General features: G+C 39.9%; 2 protein-coding genes and 1 pseudogene across 4 annotated transcripts in view; 1 reads left to right on the forward strand and 2 right to left on the reverse strand.

The window, feature by feature from the left end:
- Positions 1-516: 516 nt before the first annotated feature.
- LOC124071745 lies at positions 517-3,460 on the reverse strand (annotated as a pseudogene).
- A 2,779-nt stretch (positions 3,461-6,239) lies between these two features.
- Positions 6,240-20,260, reverse strand: dglucy (D-glutamate cyclase). Of its 3 annotated transcripts, XM_046412601.1 has the most exons (15): positions 20,094-20,260; positions 18,669-18,752; positions 14,427-14,580; positions 13,859-13,945; positions 12,990-13,143; positions 12,122-12,272; positions 11,922-12,044; positions 11,585-11,827; positions 10,668-10,785; positions 9,567-9,709; positions 9,308-9,407; positions 8,839-8,987; positions 8,332-8,451; positions 7,550-7,704; positions 6,240-6,734 (listed from the first exon to the last, which is right to left on the reverse strand). In XM_046412601.1, the coding sequence occupies exons 2-15, from the start codon at positions 18,742-18,744 to the stop codon at positions 6,552-6,554; spliced, it is 1,956 nt and encodes a 651-aa protein (XP_046268557.1). In that variant the 5' UTR covers positions 18,745-18,752; positions 20,094-20,260; the 3' UTR covers positions 6,240-6,551. The 3 variants fall into 3 exon arrangements, with proteins under 3 accessions (XP_046268557.1, XP_046268556.1, XP_046268558.1); XM_046412600.1 differs by lacking the exons at positions 18,669-18,752; positions 20,094-20,260 and adding an exon at positions 16,254-16,707; XM_046412602.1 differs by lacking the exons at positions 18,669-18,752; positions 20,094-20,260 and having other exon boundaries at positions 13,859-13,987; positions 14,427-14,563.
- apoba (apolipoprotein Ba) overlaps positions 19,861-20,966 on the forward strand; it is a 29,060-nt gene continuing 27,954 nt past the window's right edge. Inside the window, exons 1-2 of the mRNA XM_046412595.1 lie at positions 19,861-19,897; positions 20,102-20,189. The gene's annotated coding sequence lies outside the window, so the exon portion shown is untranslated. The remainder of the gene's footprint in view (positions 19,898-20,101; positions 20,190-20,966) is intronic.

A 20,966-nucleotide genomic window follows, 5' to 3' on the forward strand; every position in this document is an offset into this window, starting at 1 on the left:
TACAGAAGGGATACCAGCTGAGGCTTTCACAGCTTCGTGTTTTGAATATATTCTTATTATGTATAGATTGGTTGATTAAGTTTGATAGGCCAAAGGATTTGCACAACAGCCCCTGATTTGTAAGGGACAAGGGATAAGACATTGTTGTCATAGTAACAGTCCTGGTAAAGATCATTATAGTGGAGTTCCTTTCTCCACTGCTCACATCAGAGCCAGCCCACTGCACTTGACTCAGTAAGCACTTGGTGTTTTAACAGTAGTCTTACAAAAAAATGATTGAACATCAGTTTTTCTTTAATTTAGCCATAAAATGCTTTTCTTAAAATATGCAGTTAAATGAGTAAAACCTGCACAGAGGTCACTGGATGGAATGAAAAACAGTGAAACACTGATGTACAGGCAGAATAAAAAGTATGATTTGTAAAAATATTTTAAAAATTGTTGAAAAGAGAGATAAGAAAGAGATTATAGAAATATTTCTATAGAATCCATCAACAGCTGATTTGTACAAAGTACTGCAGTTTGATTAACAAGCTATATTTTGGAAAATTCAAAAGCTCCTTTCATTACAAACTATTTTACAAAACAATAAGATGATATTCCTTTATGTATTACAAGGATTAAAATGTCTGTAACATATTTGCTAAAATGCACAGCTGGAATACAAAACTACAATTCTGGTGTTTGTGTGCTGCAGTTTTAAATGTGCCATCAAATGCCACTGGTGCTCACTGTGCACCATCACACCGAGGTGTTCAGACCTTTCAGGGCCTTTCTAAACACCCTCTGGGCATCCTCAGCAAGCATGTTGAGGAAGGTTTCAAGAGCTTTTGCAGTTACCTTGTAAGAGATGGGTACTGCTACTATGGCTCCAAATATTGGAATAAAACTTAAGCCTTCCGCTGCTGCCATTAATGCAGCAGTGGAAGGCTGAAGCAGCTTTAAGATAAGTTCAGGAGTTATGTTCTGTAAAGCCAGAGGTGATGTGATGGTGGCAGTCAGATCATCCAATGGCACACCTGAAGTATCAGCAAGCCTCTGCAGTGATGTGCAATCGAGACCAAAGCCAACTTTGTATTGTTTGACAGCACCAACCAGCACACTTAGATCAACAGCAACAGAAAGCCCAGGGAGTGGGACAGCTGCACCAGCTGCTGATATAAGAGCAAAGTATTTGATTTTGTCCTGGAAAGCCTTTTTCTTCTTACTGATGAAAGTCATACAGCTGGAGGTCAAACCTGGACACCAGGAAGACTTGAGGAGACGTCACACCTTCTTGTTCAAGACCTGTGTCACAAAAGTCATGTGATGTTAACATATACACACATACAAAAAATTACATTTTTTAAAAAGTTGTTTCACATAGTGGCTCTTAACTTAGAAATGTGTCTTCTTACCAGATGGGTGAGTTTGATAATCAGCCATTTTTGACAAAAAAAAATCATCTTGTGGTCAACAGTCTCAAATGGTTGTCACTTTTTTTTAAATATTTCAAACTACCTGTGACTACATGACGTACTAAGAGAATGTTAGTCAAATTATTTATGATTTGACTTTCTTATCAGAGTGTTTTGCCTGAAAATTGTATTGTGCTCCATGACATACTCTGTTTGTCATAAAGAAGAAAACACATCATTAAGTCAAATGTCAGGCATGATGAACAAGTGACTGCATTTTCTCTTTCTTGTTACATTCAGTGCTCTGTCGACTAAGAACTTAGAATCCAACTCTGACTGAACAGTTTTACAGTCTGTTGAGTTGAAAAAACGTTTACCTCTTAAAATATCTCTACAGATCTGTAAGAGAAGACACATGTTGGCCTCATGATGGGAATAAATAAACTGATACTGAAATCTCTGGAAACAGAGTGGCAAAGCCAGTGCAACATTCAATTGCATTTAAAAAAAAAGAAGTATTTATAAAAAATACAAGATTAGCGAATACTCCTTAAGAATAAGAACAAGCATATTCTGCAAACAAAAAAGAAATAAAGAAATAAAATTCATTTTTTGTGTGTAATTTACTTTCATTGTTATTCATAATTTCAAACTGTTCAGAGACACTGGTGTGTGTTAAAAGACCTGAATGAAAGCATAGATTAATAACTGCTGACAGAACAATAATGTAAATACCATAATATCCTTGACACAGAGTCACAATGAGGCAGTCACAGTGGTGTTTATATTGTCACTGTACAAGTCTACTTTTGTTATTAAAGTACAATTTAACAATATTTTGACAATAAGTCAAAGTACCTCAAACGTCCTGTAGTTTATCCTGACCAAGGTTGGGAAACGTGTTACATGCATTCGGGGTTACGTCATCCGACTATAGAAAAGTAACTACAATCAGCTCAGATTACAGTTGATGTTACATTGTCAAGGATGACTTGATTACATTTTTAATTATGTTTTTAAAATGTCAAGACTTTTTTCATGATTATGTTTGATAGCATATCAGAGAAGGATCATCCTCTCAGGTTGCCAGTTTTATTAGTGCTGACTTAAGGAATATTTGTTTTTGTTTATTTAATGGTGATAATGGAGTTTGTATTTCTCTTTATTCACACTGAAAATGGAAGATGGCCTTGTTGAGTTAGTGCTCCTCTTGTGTTGCAACAGCAAAGTCATCTTTTGATTGAAAAACAGCAGCAGCAGCAAAAAAACAAAAGAAATATCATCCAGCATGTTGTAGGATACTCACAGTACACCTACCACAGTATGGGAAAGTCACGTACCTCGAATGCAGTTGTCCCTCATTAGCGTAAGAGTCTTTTCTGCATCAAACTGCCTCTGAATTCTTCGTGCATTTTGTAAATCGTTGTCGATCTTTGAGCGAACAAAGTAGAACTTTTTCCCCATCTTCTGAATCTCCTTAGCGAGCTTCACATCATTTTCTCGAAAGCGAGTGGCCGAGATGATGATGAAGAAGTCAAACTTTTCAAATCCAACATGTTGCATGTACTTCTGAGCTGGAAACTTGGTGGTACCAATACCAGGAAGATCCCACAGTGTAACATTGGGATAGTTTGGATGGGGGTATGGTGTGACCACTGTGGTGGTTTCTACACAACCAGTAGGGGCAGCTAGCTCATCCATATCATCTATGCCTCTGAAGGCATTAACAAAGGTGGATTTACCAGAGCCGGACTCTCCTGTGACACCAATATGTAGTGGAGTGTTTGTCTTCTTTTCCAAATACTCCTTGATCTTAGAAACAGCTAAGGCTTGATCATTGTTTTCCAGAGCTTTCTTAATCTCATCAGTTGATTCATGATCCAGTGGATTTTCCATGGTGATCCCTAAAAACTGGAGTTAATGAAAAGTTAAAAAGTCATTGTTGTCTTTTCAGTGGGACAATTTAACCCTACAAGGCCCTGCACATACAAAATATGACAGAATGGAAATATTCTATGTGGTAATACAGTGAAACATCAAGCCGTCATCACAGGTACTAAACAGATGATGGCTGATTTACAGTGTGACCCCTATTCACTGATCCTCATCAGCAGTAACATTCGCAGGCTGTGAGGTCAGGGCTGGGCAGCAATGAAATCCAGAAAACACACTAAGGTTAAAGATCATGTCAGAGTTTGAGCTCTCAGCTTCACAGACATCATCCTGCACACCACTGATCACTAACTATTTGTCCTGTCACGATGCAGCATGAACTCAAACACAGCAAATCATTGTCTGTACATAAGCCCAGTAATCTGATCAACATAACAAAACCAGAGCTATTCCACATTAGATGGTGACACAAATTCACAGACAGTAATATTACAAGTCTCATGGATCCTCCTCATCTCAATGTCCCTGTTAACACAGCGATAAGCACCTTCCCCTGATGTTTCTCTGAGATTAAAAGTGGGTTTGATGCTGAATATTGGATGTTGAAACAGATAAGACAAGAGCAGACCAGCTTATGGGTCAGTATTTGTTGTTCAGCTGCAAGAAAAGTATATTTATAAGGTCACATATACACATATGGTTCAGAGCCCAGCCCTTTAGAAAGCAGCCAATGAAAATGTTCATCAAATGTTCAAAAGTGAGACGACCCCATAGATAGCATCTGAGTTTCAAGGAACCTGCTGATTTACAAGAAAACAGGAAGCCACAAGCATTCATGTCCCCTGCAAAAAAAAGCTGCAAGTTCTGTCTTGCTTCATATGTATGATTCAGTTTGTGCATTTCCACCCACTGATGCTACTGAAAATCATCTGGACATCCAAGGAGTGTGGATCTCAGCCATATTTCTCCTTTCAGACTGTCTTTCAGTTTTCCTAATAGCTTGTACTGGTTCACTGCTAATGAACCAACACTGAAAGTGCAGATAATGTAAGCATCGAGTCAGTTTACGTGAAAGTGGCCCATTTAGATAAGCTCCACCTGACCTGACATTCATGCACGTACAGCATTCAGCGGGCAAATCGTACTACCTGAAAGAAGCTGCACCCGGTTTGAAGGTTGTATAATTGTGAGGAGTCAGTGTTTTTATAGTTGGAAGAAAATATCTTTCACCAATGCACAGATGAAAAAAGGCATCATCCTTTGTTTTCCATCACGTTAAAAAAGATCAAGACAGTGAAGAATGTAGGGTCACAATAAACTTTTGTCCCTTCCAGCTGATCGTTTATTGTTTTTGTCACAATTACTTATTGAGATGAATGTTTGGATGTGTACTGTGTGTGCGGATCCCCAGGGAGAGAATGATTTCTGATTGCTTATACTGTTGTTGTAGAAAACATGTATTCATGCTTTTTCTATTGATAGAGTGGATAGGGTGGATAAAATGCTGGTGTTGCGCCCTCTCAGGTAGTGAAAACTCATTACAATTGTCTGCCAATTGTCAGCACTATTGGTTGTGTTGTTGCTGCTGGTCACAAATAAGACAGTGGTGTTTCTAATATCCTGTCCTCTACTGGACATCACAGGCTCCAGTGGAATACATACATTCAACATCAACATGAATCATCATGTGTTTTATATCAGCACTACACAGCACATTTCTGATCATTCTAATAAAGAATTTTACTTGAATGATCAAAAGTATTAATTCAGCATAGCAGAAATGCAACTAAATAGCAGTGTGAGGGACCAGAGTGGTCTCCCCGAATACCGGGATCTCAGCAAGATCGGATTCAGGCAGAAGAGGTTGAAAGTAGGAGGCAGCAAAGCGTCAGGTGCCAGGAAAAGCCCTTTTATTCTCCTGGAACACAAGGTTTTTACAGCCAGACAAAATGCAGGAATCAAAAACAGCAATAGCAAACACTCATAGAAGCACATGATAGTTCTCCCAAGGAACCACAAGTGCAAAATGAGGCTCCTTTAAATAGGGCTGCTTGTTGAGCCCAAACGGTCCAAACCATTATGGAGGGGACTACCAACAAACATAATGGTCCATTCAATACACTAATCATAATAAATAAATACAAAAATAAATAAATAATGCATTATTCAATTTATCCACACACCAAATACACCATACAATAATTATACACAAACACCACATAGCCACCACCAAAAAAAATAGAAACCCCCCTGAGTGCAATGGGACGTGCCCCCTTGCCCTGTGCCCAATAAAGTCCGCCCCTGCAGCGGCGCGCGCTTCCGCAGAGGAGCAGTGGAGCTGGACCGGGAGTGCAGGTGACTATGAGTGTATGATAAACCAGAGTCTTTACAAACTGAAATGAAGAGGTGGACGAGTAGTGGGTACCTCACCACACGCCTGGATGCTAAACCGGGGAGAAAACTGACATGGGTGAGTTGTGGTTGTGGTGAGTGAGCGACGCAGCGGGCTGAACTTTCAGCGCCGAAGCGTCCATGGCGTACGCCACGCCAAACATGTCACCAAGCATTTAAAACATATATAAACTGACGACAGAGTCCATTTCTCCGTGTGCATGCGAGTGTGTGTATGTGTGTGCGCACACGCATCCGCGTATACATGCGCCACAAAGTCCGAAAAGTCTTTTTAATTTTAATTGTCCGACGCTGCCTCGCAGGCCACGTTATCAAAACGCGTCCCTCGTGGGAGACCGTGAGAAGGAGGGTGCTCACCTTCTCACAAGCAGCTATCATCTTACCTGATTTGCACAAACTGCTGGAACGTGCTGCTAAATTACCAAACTATCATAAATTAAATTAAATTTTATTTTATTTAACTAAATTAATCAAAAATAATTCAGAAATTGTTTTATATAAAATACATATGCATACATATGGCATGCCATACATACATTTAGAGCACATATTTATTATAGTATCACATGACATAGATAGTCAGCAACAGACAAGGAATCATTTCTACCATAAAATGCAGTTTAAAACATTTCCATTGTTTAAGGCCTCAAAACAGATTTATTTGCACGCACACACACACACGCCTCTCCTCTCATGGACTCTTTTCTTTTTTACTGACTGTTGCCACTCTGAACAGAGAAGAACTTGCTTGTCTAATTGGTACTACATCCTCGGGCTCTGAGCTTAACAAGCATTTACAGCCATTTGGCCTCAGGTTATTTCTCAGATTGATAATTCACTTCATCCTCTTTAAAAACACTGCTCATCATGGGTTTGGAGTGGAGTGATGGAGCCCAGTGTGACCTGTAGCAGTCTGGTGATGATGTCAGAGTGTGTGGGATGAAAGGTTAAGCCATCCACTTCCATGGCCAGGTGACCCGTCTTCCCACTTCTTATCCCAAAACTCATCAGAGTGGAAAGGATAGACTCCTCCTGGAGGACAAGAGAGAAGAGAGTGTCACATCTGGTTCCATAAGTGACGTCAAAGGAAAGCTGTTAGTGCACGTCTTCAGAAAACCAGAACAATGCAGTAAAAAGGGCTAGAATGCCCTGACTCTGGAGAGGAACTCCAGAGAGGAACTCCAGAGTCAGGTGATAATTTTCTGTGGGTTTGTCAGTAAACATTTTAATCTAATACAAGTGACTTCATTTTATTTCAAAACTTCAAAATGGTGGTGCAGTGGTTAGCACTGTCGCCTCATAGCAAGAGGGTTCCAGGTTCGAATCCCGGTCTGGGCCCTTCTATGTGGAGTTTGCATGTTCTCCCTGTGCCTGCGTGGGTTTTCTCCGGGTACTCCGGCTTCCTCCCACAATACCAAAAACATGCACATTAGGTTAATTGGCTACTCTAAATTGCCCCTAGGTGTGAGTGTGAGAGTGTGTGGTTGTCTGTCTTTGTGTGTCAGTCCTGCTCTGTATCTGTAACATACAACCTGAATTTTGTTAAGGAAATCTGATTATATAACTAAGTGAAATTAATTTCCTTTACTGATTTTGTAAGATGCTGTTATATCATCTGAAATTGGATAAACTGAATTTGAAAACCTTTATGTTCATTTGTGTGGACCTGGCACATTGGTGTGGATTGGTCTGCTATAGCAAAACTCTATTCTTCTTAATAATCCGATCTCAGACAGAGAACAAACAGAGAACAAAAGTAAATGACAGGATGATTATGTAGCCAGATACTAGTTGAACTGTAATGTAAAGTGCAAATAAAGAACATCAATGATGTGAGCGTGTGCCACCTTGTCCACAGATGGCAGGTTAGCAGTCCAGTCCTGGAGCTGGGAGGTTGTGTGTTCCAGTCCCAGCCCTTTCTTTAGGTATCGCTGGTGGGAGGGGCAGGTGTGGAGCAGGTAGAGCCCACAGGCCACAGCGTATCCTCCCCAGTTAGACACCCCTGCAGAAGGGTAAGACAGTGATGGGGGAGTGGATGAGTTCAGATAAAGCAGACATTGGCAAATCCGTATGAGAATCTGTTTTACGGTTTTTCTTTTTATTTCATATTAATAATCAGTCAAAAAACAGTCGATCCCAAAACAAAACCTGTATTTTGTTTTTAAGAATAACTGTTATAAAAAGCAGGAAATGTATTGGCTTTAACAAGGCAAAAGAAAATGCCTCATCTTATCCCTGAATGGACATGTTGCTATTGCATCTATGTTTTGTTTATCCAGGAATGCATCACTGAAACAAAAAGCTGAATGTTATTGTTTGAAAGTGAGTTCCTATTTTTCGCTTTGCATTTTCACTTTCCTGTTTGTACAGATAAAATGGCCGACATTAAAAAGATTAGCATGTACAGATGACATAGTCAGCCTACTGTGGAGTGATTCGGACCTGGCTCTTGACAAGTGCATTCTCTGTGCTTCAGTGTGTTTCTTTGATAAAATGTTTATGTACTCTGTGGGTAGACATGTGTACGTTACTGAGTACTTGAATTTCACAGTGCATTTAGTAAATATCCATATGCACAACACCTTACAGTTTACTGTAAACAGCTGGTATGATGATCCTTAGTCCATACCAGCAGTGATGGCGTAGTCAGCAGGAACATCACATGCTATGAGACTCCCACTGGGCATCAAGGCTTTCACCTTTTCCTTCAGTTTACCCATCCCCAACTCATTACCTCCATCACCAACTCCTACAGAGACAGAGAGAAGAAAAGACAAAAGACAAAACTTGACATAAACTTTTAGTATCTTTAATAGCAACCGTACATGGCATGAGACAGTCAAGTGTCAATACTGCAGTTTGTATGAAACCAATATTCTAGACTTTCAATGGACTCATAATGTCAGAGAACACACAGCTCCCTCTGTATCCTCAACAGGCTTTATACAACTTTTTTTTTTTCACATGTACATCAGTACTCCCCTCATTAGATTTATTTCTCCCATCTGTACATGGACATGCATGTAAGAGTCCCATCCCTTCCCTTTAGTTTGAGGCCATAGAAATTCTTAACATGGTGGATCCGTTATTACTTACCATCTAAATCCCCCAACAAAACATGTCAAGTGTTACCTACCTGTAGTAATAATTCCTGGTATATCCTTGGCAGCAATAAACAAGTCGTCAATAGGATCCACCAGATGTTTGAGGTTTATTCCTCTCATGTTGTAGTAATTTCCATCTGCAGCACGTCCACTGCGCTCTATCGCCACAAGGTGGTCGTATCTGGTATCACAAGCACATTTACTTTGACACGCCTGAAGGTGAGAGACTACACGACTCGACAGTCTATGAAAAATTTGCAGATCGCGTGTTTACTGACTGGCACATTTCTTACATACAGGTGAACAGACTCACTGCGCTACATACATAATGAGTTTTAACACCAAACAACACTAAAACACATAAAACACTACAGCAGACAATCAAAACAGATTCATTCTAGTAAAATTGTGACGTAAAAGAGATTCTATATAAAATGGCAAAATATGGTCCTTTATGGACTCCTCATCCCCGCTGCTAACATATATGATGGCTCAGCTGACCTGGGCTTGCTGGGGTCTCCATGGTGACACAAAAAATGTAGTGCAGAGTCTGGGCCATTGTCTTCAAAGGTGACCAATGGGATTGCAGTTTTCAGCACACCTGAGAGTGAAATTATACAAAGTAGATGCTCACTCTTTAAATATTAGCAACAGTTTATATTTTGAGACACGGTCTAGATAGAATAATGACTTTCCTGGTGGCGGATTAAGCTACATTTACTGTCAGGTCTCAGCGACTTGATTTCAAACTCTTTCCCACCTGTCCTCACAGCTTCATCAATGATGGCCCGATTCATGTCCAGGGCTCTCCTGTCTGTCACCCAGGTCACCTGTTTCCCTAGCGACAGCAGCATGGTTGCCATGGCAATGGCTCCAGGTGGGCCATCAGTCTCATCTGGAGGACTAAAGGAGAAACATCAGCAACAGTCAATATTCTGGAGCATCGTGGGACTAAACTCTAAAGTTATGTGTGCCACTGCTAAACGTTTCAGTTGACAAAAACAGCTGAAGCTGCACGTTGCCATCTCTGGTTGAGCAAGTCAGACTCACAGCTACTTCCAAGGATGACTTGGGCATTGTTTGGAAAATGATTCTGTGTAACAAACCATTTTGCATGTTAGCTTAAGCCTCCAAGGGCAAGTAGCATGGCACCAAACAAATCAAATACTGAATAATTTCATACACAACAAAATGTCTTAGTAGTCTAAGTTGAGCTGAAGACATGTTTCGGAAACATTAAGATAAGTGCGAGAACCACTGTAGGACAGTATGTACATATCTGTGTGTCACGTGTATTTCTACAGTGTTTTAGGGATGCCTGATATATAAAGGCCTGACAATTCAACGGTCTGATGATGGGAAGTTATGTTATGTTATTCTAATGATGAAATTATAGATGATATCCAGAGCCCATAATACAAAGCCAAACTGAATACTATATGCCTTTTGTCATAAGGTTTCAGTTGTATAAAAGCCTTAATTTTTGTATTGAGATGTCATGTCATTGACATGTCTGATTTGACAGATTATGGCAAAGAGGGGCCAAAGTATGTTTGTGAAGTTTATTTTTATGTATTTTAAATAATAAAAAATAAAATAAACATTTGTAGAGTCACAAGTGTTCTTTCTTTTTCTTGTAATATTAATGTCAGTTAGATTTGGTTCAGTCAGAGCTACAGAACATTAAAGCATCCGTCACTACGTCTTAGCTTTTCTTACCCTCAGGTGTCCATAAACTACTTCTTTTTAAGATACAAAAATGTGAAATTATCATTTATCTTATCAGTAGCTTGAAGTTCATCAGTTATTGTGTTGACTTAAAAAAAAAAATCCATGTCCTGCATTCATAGTGTGTACGCACCTGTGCATATAGTGTGTGGGCAAACCAGTTGTTATGGCAACAGAGGATGCGTGGGAGAGTGCCAGACAGGAGCGCAGAAGTTCATCCTGAACAAACAAAGCTTTAATCCCTCGTTGACCTGGTGAGAAGAAAGTGACAAACTCAAGTGAACCTCCAGTCAACCTGGTACTGACTGACCTGGTACTGGTTTTGTTCCTGATAGTAACCACACAGGCTCTCAGAAAGGCTTTTAGAGTGAGAAGCTTTTCTCTAGCTGGACACCATCCAACTGAATTAGTTCACTTCTGTTATTCTTCAAACATTAAATGTGTTTTTCTGGGTTCTAAATTACTAGATTCTGCTGAAGCTTACAAACATCCTTTCTGCTTAGCCATTTCATATGCATAAAGTTCTGGCTTAGCGTTATTGTCACAAACACAGCACGATTATTACCATCGGACTGGTTTTAGCTCGCATTTCATTTGGTTAGTTAGTTTGGCGAGCGACTAGTACCTCTGGAAAACCATTAGACAAAGTGACAGAAAAGCATCTGATTGTTGACAAATTTAAGATTTGACTTGAAAATAGCACTAGATGAACAGTCACCAAATGAGCAAATTACAGAATTACAATTCACTGCAAGGGCAACATGATTGTCCAAACCAAATTTCAATCTGACCATCAGTTGTCAAAAATATTCGAACACTTCAAATCACAAAAGTAAAACCAACAGAATGTCTGTACAAAACGTAATAATAATTCATCTAAAACCTGTTGAGATATTCCGCTCTGAACCAAAGTGGTGTACTGACCAACACTGATAGAGCCTCGCCATTAGCTTGACCACAAAGAAATGCAGATTGCCCAATCAAATAAAGCTCAAGCACCTGTTATTTCACTGAACAACCCACATAACATCACTCTCTGCAGCCGTTTACCTGGATCCTCTCCAATAACCCTCTCCAGCTGTCGGATTTTTGCCACAGCCCTCTGAGATGCCAAACTGTACCACAAGGGATTGTGGGATACCAGAAAGCACAGGGGGATCAGTTCAACATCGGGATCGGTGGTGGGAGGGTTTACACTGTCAGAGGGTGGTGGTGTGGGGGAAGACGGAGCGGAGTCTGGGATGTCCGTCAGAAACATACAGCCTGGTGAGTGACTGAATGCCAAGGGAGGCTCTGGAAGGAGACAGAACATAAAGCATGAATGACTGATCACGTCTTACAAACTCTGCAGGCATAGACCACTGGATTAGCCAATCATAACGCTCACTGCTGCCGAGTATTGCTTCGATAGCAGTCACTCCACAGGCCCAGAACACTGGGACATCACCGGGCTGCAGCTCTACTTGCTCCCCATAGTCTGGTGTGGACAGGTCCTGTATGCCTAGGAGAGCTACACACACACATAATATGTAACAGTACATTAAGGTTAGTCTTGTGTGCAAAGCATGTGTGTCTGTGAGTGTGTACCTGGATCTCCTATGTGTACAGGAGCTCCATGTGCTAGCGGGTTGAGGTGAGTAACCTTCACTGCTGAATCCAACATGCCAGCTGGGATAGGACGCATAGTGACCACTAGAGGGCAGCTGAACACTCCGACAGGAACACAGGGAACTGAAGTCTATATACACACATACACACACACACACACACACACACACACACACAATTTAGCTTCTCAAAAACTTTTGCATTGTTTTGTTGGGTCTCTCCAAAAGTCAAATTAAAAAATTTAACACTTTCCTGCTCTAATTGGAAAGTATCATGTGACAACTTTTGATGTGATTTGGTGCTATACAAATAAATTAAATTGAATTTTATATCAATGTAATCAACAAAAAAAAATTCACCTCAGGTCTTAAGAAATTGTGATGGGTATTTTTCACCCTTTTCAAATGCATTTAGCACTAAATACAATAATTACTGAGGAAATAATTCATACATTATCCAATAATGAGAATAATATCTAGTTACAGCTCTAATGTAGACCTCAGCTTCTTAAAAAAAATGCAGACAGTAAAATTTCCTCTTTTTTGCTTAATTTGAAAAACCCACACTGGTGTGATGCACTGAAGTTCTCTTGGTGATCAACACACACAATTCAAAGGTGAGTAAGCAGAAATCAAGTCCCTCTGGATGTGCATAGTGTCACCAAGTCTGCACTACGTTCTCTTTCAAAGTTAACTCAGTCTCTACCAAATGTAACTCACAGAATATTGAAGGTGTCCATGAGGTGTCCAATAACGTGTTCAGTTCATTTAATCTATGGTGATGAAACAAAGCCGTCACAATGAACTGCTCCACATACAGATCTTGATTTAGGATGTGTGTACCATACCCTGTACATGCTGACATTGGTGCCCTGCTCAACGTTCCTGACTGGCACTCTGGCGTTCTTCAGTCTGCCCTCAAAGCCAAAGCTGCAGCCCAGATAGAAACACACCATGTCTGACCATGGGCCATGATGCACAGCCTGCAGCCCTGATGAAATCCTGGGAGCACAATAAAACAGGAGAATTGAGGCTGGCACAATCACAAAATCAAGTTCAGATGTTGTCTGACCATGACGGGCTGTCCGTTACCAATCAGTGATTCGTTAACCTCACAAGTAGTACATGCTTAACTGTTTACAAATGAAGATGGTGTTTAGTGGATGCACATCATATAAGTGAGGCTTAAAATGTTAAAAGAGCTAACGCTATGAGCTTTTAAAGCATGACTAACTACAATGCCCCTGTCTGTGCAGTGTGTGCAGTATTCGGTGCCAGAATACAGCACAGATTTGCTATGTGGTAACTGAATCACACACATTAAATAAGCAAAAAGCATCAACACCTGAGTGTCTGTTTTACTGTTATGATGCACTGCTTTGAGATATATGTTTTTCTATAATATTTCCGTTTGATACCCGGCCTTTAGCCCCACGTATTGTGCATACATGCTGTATACTGTGAGATCCCATCCGATGCTCTTTTGGGTGACACTCAGTTATCATCTAAACTTCATATTGATCCAAAACAAACTGATTTTTAACCCAGCAGTTTATGTGGAAATTACAACAGCAGAGATAAACAGACAACATATTTGCTGTTTGGGGGAAATCATGGAAGCTGTACGATAGTTGTGTGTCCATGTTAGAGCTATGTCTGAGCAAACCAAAATTAGACTGCAGATATGCAAATCACACTTCCGTCTACGTCAAGCTACCTTGGCTGAGTGCTGTAACTCTGCAGGCTGGAGACCCTCTTCACCAGCCGACCTTCTTCGTACACACAGTACTGAGAAATATCTGTCCTGAAGACAAAGAAAGACACACATCATGTGCCATGTAGAGGTCTGTAAAATTAGAAGTAAAAAAAGTTAAAGGTCTTAAAATAATACCTCTACACTGTTGTGTGCATAAAACAGCATGTTAATTGGTGTGAGGACATTTCTTCCTTTTAACTGGATTATCTCTATCCCATACATGTTCAGAGTAAGGTTACTGCTGCTCAAGACACTGTGAGAAAGTTCAACTCAGCTCTGAAATTATGGTAAGTAAATGAGAGTTAAAGTCATACAGTCATAAACCTTTGAAGTCCGCTGACACAGAGGTGAATCATTCATCACAAGGGATGAAGAAAACTAGATTAGCCTTAACGTTTCTTGAACAAATTAAAGTAGTCTCTGAGTAGCATTTCTGGATGTCTTGTTGAAAACCGCATGACAAATACTTAATTAATAATAATCAAATATATGTGGGATCCCCGCTCAGCGCGTGGTGAGTGTGTTCTACCTTATGTCAGCATGTTTTGCAAGAGGCAGACAGGAAGTCTCTCCAGATTTACTACGATAAAGGAGTGGCAAGGGGGCGGCATTTTTGCGACAGAACGCTTCAAAGTCATTGGCCAGGTCATTGGGCAGGATGACGACATTAGCCTGCTGGTAACCTGACACAAAGATACAAACACAGACATTTTATGCATGCTATAAGCGAAACTAAACAGAGAACATTTGCTCCCATACATGTTAATTTACCATCTCTTTAAATGCTTTGTTATTGCTCAGAAGATAAGCAAATCTTTCAGTTTCTTCATTTGCAATCAACAGAACGTGGATGTGCCCATTGAGCTCTTTACAAATGTCGGTCTCTTGCTGTAATAAATATTTTAACAGAAAGAAAAGGGCTTCATCGAGCAGCATGCAGCTCGAGAACAGGAAAGGAAAAAGCATGACTGTGCCCCAGTGCACAAAGTGAAAGTCCATAAAGACATGTTTGGATGGTGTGGAAGAACTTGACTGGCCCACACAGAGCCCTGACCTCAACCTTATCAAACACCTTTGGGATGAACTGGAACGTAGACTGTGAGCCGGGGATGAAGATAGGGGATGGATATGATTGGAGTTAGGAAAAAATAGGTAAGGGTTAGGATTAGGCAAATAATGTTTATTGTTATGATTAGGTGGTGGTTAAGGCTCCAGGAAATGAATGTAAGTCTATGCAATGTCCAAAAAGTGATAGAAACAAGGCTCTGTGTGTGTGTGTGTGTGTGTGTGAGTGTGTGTATATTTATAGTCAGTGCATTGAAGTTTTTGGCTGCACTGTGTCAAACCACAGCTGCTGATTTGCATTTCCATCACCAGTTTAAATGCAAGTGCAAAGATGTACCCAAGATGGGTCATCTCCAGAAAATCCATGTTGGTAAGTAGATGGCCGCCAACAACCTTGGTACAGTTCAACAGTAAACAGTGCTGCAGATGGCCCTGACTGAAGATGAACGCTTCATCAGTAAAACACACCTTCAAGTGGGTAACCTTGTTGAAATGCAGAAGCTGCAAACCCCTGAGTGAAACCAACTCAAGCCAAGCCAGCATATGTGTGTGGAAAAGGGCTGCTGGAATAGGTGTTGTCAATATGTAGCTGTTTAACAAGAGTTAAACTTTACTGGATAATGAATATGTGGGTGGGACTTGCCATAGCCAATATCCCAGTGCCACCCATGCACTATAATCATATCAGAAACAAAAGAACGGATGTATCTTGAAATTACAAAGTACCAAAAGTGCAAATACTTCATCTGATCTATGAAGTATGATCAGTTGGAGGAAACATGGCAAATGCAATTCCTCACTGAAGCCTTCAAGAGAGTAGATATATTCAATATAGAAACAAATACCTGTTTTAAGAGGGATATGTGATTAACTCTTACACTGAAATCATGATTTTCAAACTGCAAGAGTCCCCACTTTTAATTCTACAGAACAAACTCAATTAGTTACAGGTGCATTTATTCAGCTGTAGGTAATTGGCATTAATTGGGCAAGTAAGCCAAACTACAAAGAAATAAACCTTGGATGTTATTTTCTTCACTTCCTATGTGTGTAAATACCAAAAAGCTGGTGAGCAGGATTAACTGGGCTGTGAGAATCTCCAAGTTAAACTTTCAATTACATAATGTTATTGTTTTGAGCAACAACTGTCTAATCTTAAAATAGTTATTACAGTGTGCATCATACAAAAACAAACACTGGCCTGCATTCACAATTTAACTTTGGTCTATTTTATATAATTTGAGGGTGAACGAGAAAGACAATAAATTTCAAGTTGCACACAAGTTCTTACCATTAGCTAATCCAGTCGTGGCTCTTATTCTGGGATCTTCCTGCCTGATCAACAGCCTCAACTCAGCAGGACCCAGAGAATTTAAGATGTTCGGCTGCTCCATCACAGAACACAAACTTTTGTGCACTAACTAAATTACTTTCTTCTATTTGACAAACTGGTTTTACGTGAACCCATACAAGTTCCTGTCTCTGGAACATGGAAGAGATATGGACACAAACAGCTCAGTCAAAGCAAAACAGGAGAAAAGGTCCGCTGGCTTTTACAGTCCAGCTACACCAGTGGTGGAAGTAAATCTGATATATGGCCAAACTCTTTGGTCTACTCTTATCTGTTTAACTCGGGTTAATGATCAAGTGAAGAAGTCTAGGATGTGGTTAATCTTTGGGAAGGTGAGTGGTTCAAGCTGGAGGTGTAAAGGGAGAACCGTCCACAGAAGGAAATATGTGTAGAGATTAATATCTGACCAAAGCAGCTGTCATTTTTACAGTATAAAGAGCAAATGTGCTTGTGCCTATCTGTGTAACATTGTGTGCAACATCTGTGCAACAGGCATGTTGATGACGCTTTACTACAGTCATGGAAAAAATGATTAGACCACCCTTGTTTTCTTCAGTTTCTTGTTCATTTTAATGCCTGGTATATTACCTGAAAAATACAATGAACAAGACAAAAAATGCATCTGACTCCATAATACCTTATGTCCTATTTGACATGCTTAAGCTTAATTGTATTCTCAGGCTATATAAGAGGCCATTTCATGTCATAAGCAGCATTGCACAAGCAAAGGCCTACAGTGGTTTCCTGCTTACATTCAAGCTGTACTCAGAAGTTGTCAGCCTTCACATAATGCCTAAAACAAAAGAATTATGTGAAGCCACAAAGGCAGCCACCTTGGCACTGCTGGAAATTGGCATGAGTGAGAGACAGGTAGCCGAAAAAAACTGAAGATCTCCAAGACAGCTGTTCATTACACCAAGAAAAAGCAAGCCGAACATGGTACTACCAAATTGCCAGCTGGTCGAGGCAGGAAACATCTTTCTATCCCACGAGAGGACCATGCACTCATCTGTTCCTGTGTCAGGAATCATCGTCAGACCTCCAGGGACCTTCAAAATGAGTGGGCACTGTCGAGAAATGTGACTTGTCCAGCAAGGACAGTTCGAAGCTGGTCTGAAGTCACACAGGGCATGGAAGAACTCTACTCTTCGCTAAGGATTGGACTGTTGCTAAGGTTCTCTTCAGTGATGAATCCAATCTTGAGCTGATGCCCACTCCAGCCAACTTACTGGTTAGAAGGAAGCCTGGAGAAGCCTACAAACCAGACTGTCTCGTCCCTACAGTAAAACATGGGGGTGGATCTGTGATGATCTGGGGTTCTTTCAGTATGGGTGGAAAAGGGCGAATGAACCAGGTCACGTACAGGGCTACTCTTGAAAACAGTCTTCTTCCATCAGCTGATAAACTCTTTCCCGTCTCAAATGACTGGATTTTCCAACAAGACAGTGCCCCTTGCCACACGACAAGGTCAGTTAAAGCCTGGATGGAGAACCAGAACATTCGAACCATGCCTTGGCCTGCTCAATCACCAGATCTAAATCCAACTGAAAACCTGTGGAGCATCATCAAACTCAAAATGGAGAAGCCACAAGCCCCAAAACAAAGAAAATTTGTTAGAATTTTTGCAACAGAAACAGGCTGCTGTGACAGCAGAACAATGTCAGAAGCTGGCGGAGAGCACGCCAAGACGCATGGCTGCAGTCATCAAAAACAATGGTTATGCAATCAAGTACTAACTCCTGTGTGTATCATGTGACTAACAGACAGAAAAGGCATGGAATGCCTAAAAGCACTGTTTTTTCAGAAATTTCCATGTGTGCAGTAATGTCACTGCAGTAAATATCATTTAAGCACCTGAACTGCTGTAGTTACAGACATGACAGGATTGAGGAAACTATCCAGAGGAATTAAATTTTTAACTTCTGAAAGAAATATTTTCAGACAGCTCTGATGGGGCTCAGGATGTATCAGGAGGACGGGTGCTCTGCTCCAAACAATTTTAGTGTGTGTCCTTTCCGATGACTTTCTTCATGCAGACAGAATGAAAAGGGAAAGACAGATGAAACTGGCTCTGACTTAATTGACGACTTACTGTTAAACATACACCACATGTCCTTGTTAGGGAGAAATGAGGTTCTGTGGAAACCAAAAGTTTTATATTCTGCTGAGTTACTCAGTTATTGGTTACACACTCTGAGCGCATTTGCAATTAGCAACTTTTTCTTGTGTAGATTTTAGACCGATAATTGTACTTGTAATAAACCAAAACTTTAAAAAACTAATCTCAAAAGTGCTTGATGATCAAGGGAAAACATGAAAAGAAATAATGTTTGCATGTATGAGTTTGCGGCTTACCTGAGTTGATGGCCGAATTAGAGATACTCCTGAAGTATCTGAGGCAAAGTCTGGCAGTTCTTACACCAGTCATCATACTTCAAGCTAAAAGACAAAGACTTTGTTTCCAAAATCTGAAAATGTTCTGTTTTCACTATTTAGTACAGTACCAGTAATTAATTATTCAAGGATTCAAGGAACTTTATTGTCATACCAGCTCTCATTCACATGTTTATGATATGAAATTAGGACTCACGTCCCGGGAGCAATAAGTAGAATATAAAAATATAAAAGTACGAGGTAAAAAGTTGAACAAAATAGAGATATAAGCTAAATAAAAATAGAATATAAAAAGAATATAAAACTAATCAGAATCAGAATCAGAATTCCTTTATTTATCCCTGGAGGGAAATTCTTGTTTTTATAGACATTGCACACGCAGTATTCCCGACCAAGAAAGGAGAAAAGTGCAGTATAAAAGTATAAAAAATAGGATAAACTTAATGAAGATAGGATAAACAAAACTAAAATCTCAAAGTACAGGTATTTACAAAAAACTGTATTCAAATTTTTAAGAAAATTTAAAATACAGGTATGTATATGTGTAAAAAAGCCAATATGTACATTGTATATATACAATATACAATATATATATACAATATATACAATAAACATTTAAATAAGCTAAACACTTAAATAAAGAAATCGGTTTTAGCATATAGCAGCATAAATATGCATGTGGGTGCAAGTATGAGGTAGTCCAGAAAGTAGTCCTTAATATTGCACTTGTGGTATTGCATATATATATATATATATATATATATATATATATATATATATGTATACACACACACAGTACTGTGCAAACATGTTAGGCCAAGAATGCCTTCAAAAATGGAAGTGTTCATAGTTTATTTTCATCAATTAACAAAACTCGAACTCGAACAGAACATCAGCCTGCTTTGAAGTCTTGTCTGGGAGAGACCTCACTGACGCAGTGTAACGACCTTGTGTCTTGTTGCTGTGCTCAGTCTTGCCATGATGTCTGACCTGTGACATGAAACTATCTTCCACAACCTCACTTTGGTAACAGAGTTTGGCTGTTCCTCACCCACAGCTGTTTCTGTTCCACTTAATAACTGTTTCAACCTACATGTGAAATTGATGATCATTAGCACCTGTTTGGTATAACCGGTTGATCACTCTGTGCAAGTGTCCTTATAAGAATGGATGCTGGCTTGAAGGCAAAGGTAGTAACACTACATATTGATTTGATATACACGCATATACAATTTCTAAAAAATAAAATGCGTTCTCTCTCTCTCTCTCTCTATATATATATATATATATATATATATATATACAGAGACAGAGACAGATGTAAGCTGTTTTCATAGCATTGTAACTAGAGCCTTTTACTGTTTACCGCTGTTATCCGTGTCTCACCTTAAAAGGTATTTCAGCGTCCTTCGATTAACCGTCCAAAGACATGACAGCAGCGCCTCTTCTGTTTACATGCTGGCAGCAACGACGCAACTTCTGGTACGTCTAGAATGGCTGTAGTACGGTTGTGTGTTCATTTATTTATTTATCTTCTTCTTCGTCCTAGTTCTTTCTTCTTCTTCGTCGTCGGTTTGCGGCCATCATTTAAGGTGCATACCGCCGTCTACTGTCTCTGGACTACTTTACATCATTGGGTCAGCAGAGTAGTGACTAAATGGTGATATCAAAAATAAAAATTGGAGAAAACAATGAACAGTAAAAGTAATCCATTTAAATCTGAGTTAAGTATAATCCTATCTCCTTCAAACACTGCACAACTGCTCTCCGTTTGTCCTGTTCTCTCCCAGTGTTGTGCATGGTGCCCAGTGAAACTGCAGTTCCTGTAATCTGAAGCTTTACTTCAATAAATGTTCCCTGTTGGATCTTTTATCTTATATACTGAGAAGTACTGCCACAGAATAAGTATAGCATACCACACTGTCTGGTCTTATTTTCTTCACCAACTGTATGATGAGCACCATCATCGCTGTTGTATAAACTGACAGCTGATTGGGTATTCCTGGAACACAGCATGAAACAAACTTTACATAAATGTGATTGAATTTACGTTAAATACTCACAAGCCTACTGAACTACCTTCTACAGTAGGTATAGTCAGAATGATCACAAGCTGTAAACAGTCCGTGAGAGTGACACTACAGTTTGCACTCTGATGATGCGATCATGTGCCAAAAATGGTGAAGAAAAACAATAGAATAACTTCTCCCTTTTCAAACACAGTGCAGCAGTCTTGGCTGACCGAGCACATGCTCTTGT

Source organism: Scatophagus argus, chromosome 15 (genome assembly GCF_020382885.2).
Source record: "Scatophagus argus isolate fScaArg1 chromosome 15, fScaArg1.pri, whole genome shotgun sequence".
Lineage (NCBI taxonomy): Eukaryota > Metazoa > Chordata > Actinopteri > Scatophagidae > Scatophagus > Scatophagus argus.